Source organism: Marmota marmota, unplaced genomic scaffold, assembly GCF_001458135.2.
Source record: "Marmota marmota marmota unplaced genomic scaffold, marMar, whole genome shotgun sequence".
In the NCBI taxonomy this organism is placed as follows: Eukaryota; Metazoa; Chordata; class Mammalia; order Rodentia; family Sciuridae; genus Marmota; species Marmota marmota.
Genome location: NW_026000142.1, coordinates 17722179 through 17730033, shown reverse-complemented (window position 1 = coordinate 17730033; position 7855 = coordinate 17722179). Strand labels below are relative to the sequence as shown.

Sequence of the window (7855 nt, the reverse complement as noted above, 5' to 3'; positions counted from 1 at the left end):
AATCCTACTTGATCATGGTGCACAATTTTTTTGATGTGCCTTTGTATCCGATTCGCCAGAATTTTATTGAGGATTTTTGCATCTAGGTTCATCAGAGATATTGGTCTGTAGTTTTCTTTCTTTGAAGTGTCTTTGTCTGGTTTTGGAATCAGGGTGATGTTGGCCTCATAGAATGAATTTGGCAGAGCTCCTTTTTCTATTTCCTGAAATAACTTGAAAAGTATTGGTATTAATTCTTCCTTAAAGGTTTTGTAAAAAGAATTTATTTCTTATAACCTTTTGGGAGAAATAGAAGTAATAATCATAAAACAATTATAGAACAATATGGATCCAGCTCTCATTGGCCTGAGTGAGATAGAGGCCCTCCATGTTTGTGTGAGTGTTTCTACAGGTGTAAAAGAATTTTAGATACATTGTTGGCTCAAACCATAGTATTAGATGGCTCTTTATAAAAAAATGTAGGGTTTGAGTTCAAAATTGAAGGGTAAGAAGTATTTGTATAAAGAACATATTTGGAAAGACCCAAAATATTATTATGTTGTACCAGATTCCACAGGGCCAGAAACTTGGAGGGAGAGAATGTAGAATTAAATCAAAGCATCAACTGAAAAAAAAAATATAGTGAAGTAGATAAAGTAGGCATTTCATAAAAACATTTTAAGGACTATTACAAATGAAAAAAGTAACTAACCTGCAGAGAAAAAAGTATTGTCCACATCACTGGTAGAAAGTAAATTACATTTAATATAAACACCCTGAGAAAAATTTCATGCAATGATTAATATATTAGCTGGACTTTAGAATATTGCAGTATTAAACTCAGCCTAAGCTTGCTTATTCCTTCAAATTTTCAAAAGGAATTTTGAAACCAGTGTTGTACTTCAGTAACATGCTGAGGCTTACTCAAAAATGAGGCTGTATCCATTTTAAATTATTTTATTTCTAAGTGAAAATAATTAAATAATAAAATATTTTATTGCTCTATTTCATTTTTATAATTCTTCAATCAATTTTATTAGTCTGCTAATTAACAATACATTATTTAATATTATTTTTATGACCTAATATAAATTAATTACAGGGCTACAGCTTCTCAATTTTTGTATTACAACTAGAATTGAGAATTTAAAGTTTCTAATGAAGTTCTCTACCTGTGAACTACATTTATTTTCACTTTTAACAGAATATGATGCCATTATTTTGAAACTATATTAAGGGCAGTTGTTTGCAAGAGGTAATTTTGTAGTGATCAATGTAATTTAGCTAATATAAAATGTAAAAAATTAAAGGTATATTGGTGTTATACCTAAAATTTCTTGATAACACCGACCTTTTGAATAACTGCCTTATATTATGTTTCCATTTGGTTATTCTACATTCCTAATGATTTGTTCCAATGCATACATCTTCTCTTTAAGTTTCAAATTAAATCTAGGATTTAAAGGGCTGCAGGTATGGCATAATTGGGCATAAATTGAGGTCCTTATGAACCCCATAGCAATTATCAGTTAACCTATAAAAACTTGGTAGGAGAGAACAGAAGCAGTGGCAAACAGAGAGGCCCCATCATTACAGATTATCCTGGTGTCCTCTAGTCTGGAAGAACTAATTCTGTGTCCTGTCTCTGGTCTTTGACCTCCTCTCCTAGGAGTCTTTAAATGAATTTCAAGGCAAGTGAACTCCATCTTTGGCCCTTGGCTCAGGGGGAGACTAGGTTGGGAATTACTAAGCCAGATTTGGAAATAGAAAGTGAGAATTTTAACTAACATCAAGGTAGCAGGGATCATAGCACTGCTAAGATAGTGAAGTGCAGATGTCCCCTCAAACCCATGGCAGATTGGTTCCAGGACCCCCAGTGGATACCAACATCCACAGTTGCTCAAGTCCCTTATATAAAATAGCATACTATTGGTATATAACCTATGTATGCCTTCTTGTGTACTTTAAGCCTCTGGATTATTTATAATACCTAATACAATGTAAGTACTATGCAAATAGTTATTACACTTGTTGTTTAGGGAATAATGACAAGAAAAAGAAAAGGCCTATATATTCAGTACAGACAAAATTTTTTTAAATTATTTTTTGATCTGTGGTTGGTTGAATCTGAGTATATGGAACCCACAGATAGAGAAGACTTACTATATAGTTGTTTCACTATGGACATCTGTTTTGTGAAGAATTTTGAACTTGTTATAGATTTATTTTTGTGTAGGGCCCCAAACCATAAAAATCCCTTTCTGGTGTATCTTTAGGTCTGAAAACATTGAAGATTGTCACAACTGCTACATAAAAGTTGTCTGCAATTGGCAGGGCATAATCAAGACACATTTATTATATACAGTCAACATAGTTGAACCAAGCAGATAAAATATTCTTAACATTCTTAATGCATGCCCCCTGTCCCTACCTGGAGCTAATGAGTAATTCTACATGCCCATAAAGCCATTCAGCATACCAATTAGTGCAGGTTGATTGCAGATTCTGAAATCTGTAGAAGACTTTTCTATTGACAGAACAGCTCATTTTTTTCCTAAAATGTTTTATGTTAGCCTGATCTATAAATTCTTCAATTAATTTTCCTAAGTTTTAGTGCTACTTTTAGTTATGAATGACGTTAGGGTAAACTTTTAGAGGAAGGAACAAAATTGTTATTTTTAACCTCTAATTAACTAGAATTCTAAACACAATATTATTTTAAAGTGTTCAGCTCCAAAGATATGGAGAAGATCTGATGGCAAAACGGTTGAGATGGATACCCAGTTCACCATCAGAGCCAGAGAACTGCAGAACATCTATAAGTGCATTACACTGAGGAATCTCTCTCAAGATGAGAGAGTGGATATACTCTTAACACTTAAACATACTGTGAAGGTAGGTTTACTTTCTCTTAGTTTTGGTGTAGAGTTCAATATAAATAATAAAATTAGCCATTAGCAATATAAGTAAAGTATTTTTTGTTAAGTAATTATAAATATTTTTAATAAATGTTTATATGTATTTTATTGTATCAACAATTATGTTATTTTGATATCATTTGGGAAGGATATGGCTTGTTAATTAATATTTACCTAAAAGCTCTTAAATATATATTATACTACATAATAAAATGTAAGCAGAACTTAATGAATATTTGAAATGTAAATGTATCTATGCAGTGCATGCAAATGTAAGCAAATAAATTGCATGAGATTAATAATTAACTCATTTCCACAAAACAGCAATTATTATCTACACTTTTGGACATTTTTCAATGAAAAGCTGTTTTTCACAGTTTTAAAGCAGTATCATATAGTATTTTTCAAATCTCTTTTTCTCATCCATTATTGACTTCTGTGTTTTAAATTCTGCTTTTAATGAAAACAAAGTTAAGGGATGGCACAGGTCAAGTTTCCTCAAGAAACCGGCTCTAGTATGGGGTTTGTGTTTAGAGGTTCACCAGAGTGCACTCAAGATCACTGGTGTGAGGCAGTATAGAAAGCAGGATAGGGCAAATGGAGTTCACCTGCAGTGAAGTCTCCACAATGACTTTAGCCAGTTTCTCTGGGAACTCTGAAGCTGGGTCGGCCCTCCAGAGTCCTGCTGAATTGAAGCAAGGGGCAGGACTTTTCACTCCCACATGGACCTTCTATTGGATGTAAGCTGACACTGGAAAAGAAGTGTGATTTTGTATGAGGCACCTCTTTCTCAGTGTGCAGTAAGACTCAGAAAGACAAGTAGCCCATGTTTTCTCTCATATGTGGAATCTAGGGGGGAAAAAGCGTAGATATGAAAGTGGAAGGAGGCTGTCAGCGAAGAGGAAGGGGACATGGGGAGTGAAGAAATAGAATAAATATGATAAAAGTACATTATATGCATTTATCAAATTGTCTCAATGAAACTGGTATTCTGTACAATTAATATGTACTAAAAATTATAATAATAAAAACAGAATTTTCACAAAGGAACTCAGTTGAGAGTTGTTGGTCCATGACTGGCCAGGAGGGGGAGTGTGAGAGCTGCAGTTCTGACTATAGCATACCCTGCACAAATTGCTGTTGATACACTTGTTTCATGTAAGTTTGGGGAATAGTTCCTCAGATCTGGATAAGCCCTTTCTTCCTGGAAAAAATTACAGGAGTGTGGTTAATGAGAACAACTGCAGCCCCTGTTGTAGCCATTGGCTTTAAGGCCACACAGATACTCTTTCCTCTCTTTCCTCTGCTACCCATTTTAGATTTCCATCACTCTAGACTAGCACCCTGACTGATCTGGGTGGCCAATAACTTGGGGTGACCACACCTTCAGAGCTCTAGACTATAGGTCACTATGCTTTTCTCAGGCTAAGGAGTCTAGACTTCCACTTGTTGTCAAAATCAGGCAAGGGTATACCAAGACATGCCTACTGTCCGAGTGTCAAACATATTCTTCACTGTCCCCATTAGGGAGTAAGTGGGGCCAATTCTATTTCCATTCTCTTTGTTTCTAGGATAGAGCAGTTTCAGAGGCTTCCATATGATCTTTTCCATCAGTATATTTCTTAATCTACAGGTCAAAAGATCAAGAGTAGAATGGTTGTGCCAACTACCAAGTATTCCATTCCAGATATGAATTCAAGGACTGGGGAATGAATGCTTAAAGTCTCTATGACCAATTAGTATCCATTGAGAGCTGGACCTGGGCCAAGTTCCCTTTTCTTTTTTGTTTCCACTTACCCCTGATTCTCAGAGGGTCCTGGGCCTTTATGTCCCGAATCCTTAGTAATTGGTCATTTGAGTCAGGATATCACCAAGAAGAAAGCATGACTGTTTTAGTTAACTTTTTTGCTGCTGTGACTAACCGATTGACCAAAACAATAGAGGAGGAAAAGTTTATTTGAAGGCTCACAATTTCAGATGTCTTAGTCCATAGAAGGCTGGCTCCATTCCTCAGGGCTCAAGATGTCAAGGTGAGGCAGAGCATCATGGTGGGAGAGTGTGGCAGAGGGAAGCAGCTCACATTAGGAAGGAGAGGCGGGGAGAGAGGGAGATGGAGAGGGAGAGGGAGAGGGAGAGGGAGATGGAGAGGGAGAGGTAGAGAGAGAGAGAGAGAGAGAGAGAGAGAGAGAGAGAGAGTCCACTCTCTAGACAGAAAACATATACCATATAGCCATGCCCCCAAGAACCACTTCCTCCAGCCACACCCCACCTACCTCCAGTTACCACTCAGTCAATACCATCAGGGATCAATTCACTGATTGTGTTAAGATTCTCACAATCCAATCATTGTTTCTCTGAGGTATCCTCAGATGGATTCTTACTGCTAAGCACTCTAATTCTTTTGAGAAGAAACTGCACCAAGACACATGGCACTCTTAAAATACATCAAATAGCTGAGTAAATGGTTCTTATTGGGAGACAGGTTCCCATAGTATCTTGCATTTCTGCCTATGTTGAGAGAACAGGCTTTCACTGCTTTTGTTCTGGACTGCCTTTTCAAAGATCGTACGTAGTGTAGTGATCAGCCTTGATAGGTAATACTAGTTAGGTAGAGAGGGGAATCAATAGGTGTAAAGGCAAGAAATAAACGTGACATTTGTAGAGGGCAAAAGAAAGATAGGGAATTCAGTAGGAATCCCTACCTGACCAAATAAGGAGCAGTACTCAGTTAATTAAAAATTCCAATGATGAATTCAAAAGATAACTCATGCATATTAATGTTTCAACTTAAAATATTCAGATATACACATATATATGTATATATATATATTTAACATGTAAATATATATATATTTAACAGTATTTTGATGGAGTATGGAACAGTATTTGATAATATGTAAATATATATATATATATATATATATATATATATATANATGTATATATATATATATATGTGTGTATATATATATATATATATTTAACAGTATTTTGATGGAGGATTAAGGTAGGTGAGCATACCTTAAATTCTGACTCTATTCACTTATGATTACACAACCTTGAATAAGTTCCTTAATATTTCTGAAAATTAGTTTCATCATTAGTAAAATTAGTCACTTCAAGAATATGTATATGTGTACATATCTATCCACATATATATAGATATATACATATTGTCTCTCCTAATGGGGAGTCCTCTGTGAACAACAGGTTTTATTTTGATGACAATTACTAACACAGAATCTTAAACCTGAGTATACCTTATAACCTTCTAGGGAGCTTGAGAGAGAAAGAGATCATGAAGGAGTATGAGAATAAATAAGAGTGATGTCTAGGTCTCATCTTAGGGCAGTTAAATTAGACCCTCAAATGTGAAGACAATATCAAAACCTCCCCCAGTTCCTTCTAGAATGCCTGCAGGGTAAAGGACCGCTGATGCAGACTTTCAAATTAGCTTTACCAAGTAAGCGTTAAGAAGCATGAAAGAACGTTATTTTACTCCTGCTCATTGCCTTCTAACTGTATTATCTTGTTCTCCTCTGGGCAGTTGGAGGAAAGTATTTCTGTTTTACTACTTATAAGTACTGCTTTTATCCTGGAACTCTTACCTGGGCTTTCTTATTTATCTACATTCATTATTATTACTTTATAATTTCTAATCACAAACCCCTTTCCCACCTGATTGCAGTCCTCTTGTCTGCTAGCACTTACTATCATGCTGACTTGCATGGTAGACATTTCCTTGTTTTTTCTTTAGTTTTACCACCTCTGTATAAATAATATGGTTTAGTGTTGCTTATTTTTGAATTTTCTTAAATTATACTGTATTGTTTCATCTTGCTTATTTTGCTTAAAAATCACTTTGTAAGATTTAAGCATATTATTTTATAAAGCTAGAGTTCATTCATTTCCATAAGTTAGATAATATTCCATTATACAAATAAACTGTAATTTGTTTAGGCAATCATTTTGTTTACGGATGTTGCTTATTTCTAGTTTTTTGACTCCTGTGAACAATAGCCCAAGAGCATAATGACTGGGCCAATGACTATGCATATCAACTCTACTACTAGACAATGCTAATTTTTTCCCCAATTGGTTATAATAATTTCTACTTCTAGCAGTATTGTATCATTTCTCTTAAAATGTAGCCTCTGGTTTGGTTGGGTAATAAATTTGAAAACAAACAGTGATTTTTATAATTTTATATTGAATATTTTGTGTTTTGTATAGGAACATGAATGTAAACTGACCCAGGAAATCCTAGAACTGATTGATAGAGAAGTTGACCTTATGATGAGAGGAGTCAAACCTTATAACCTTGAAGGACTCAGAAAAAGAATTGCAACACTCTTTTTTCAATATATTAAAACACCTCTGTTTAATCCTGAAGTGGCAAGATACTTGAAGGTACTATATTTTTTCCCCTGTATTCCTTTTTCAGAATCCTACATGCAATATGTTAAATTGGAAGATGCTCAAATTTTGCTTTAACTCTTTTTTTTAACATATTTTATTTTATTTTTTTTTAAATTTTTTATTGTTGGTTGTTCAAAACATTACAAATTTCTTGATATATCATACTTCACACTTTGATTCAAGTGGGTTATGAACTCCCATTTTTGCCCCATATACAGATTGCAGAATTACATCAGTTACACATCCATTGATTTACATATTGCCATACTAGTGTCTGTTGTGTTCTGCTGCCTTTCCTATCCTCTACTATCCCCCTCCCCTCCCCTCCCCTCCCCTCCCTCCCCTCTCCTCTTCTCTCTCTTACCCCCTCTACTGTCATTCACTTTCTCCCCCTTGTATTATTTTTCCCTTTCCCCTCACTTCCTCTTGTATGTACTTTTGTATAACCCTGAGGGTCTCCTTCCATTTCCATGCAATTTCCCCTTCTCTCTACCTTTCCCTCCCACCTCTCATCCCTGTTTAATGTTAATCTTCTTCTC

General features: G+C 35.1%; 1 protein-coding gene across 4 annotated transcripts in view; it reads left to right on the top strand.

The window, feature by feature from the left end:
- The window catches only part of Iqub (IQ motif and ubiquitin domain containing), a 79122-nt gene that overhangs the window by 47086 nt on the left and 24181 nt on the right, over positions 1-7855 (top strand). For 3 of the 4 annotated variants that reach the window (XM_048786048.1, XM_048786049.1, XM_015488286.2), the window contains 2 exons: positions 2704-2874; positions 7131-7307. In XM_048786048.1, coding sequence (XP_048642005.1) covers positions 2704-2874; positions 7131-7307 — 348 coding nt within the window. The remainder of the gene's footprint in view (positions 1-2703; positions 2875-7130; positions 7308-7855) is intronic. The other variant, XM_048786050.1, reaches the window with a different exon arrangement.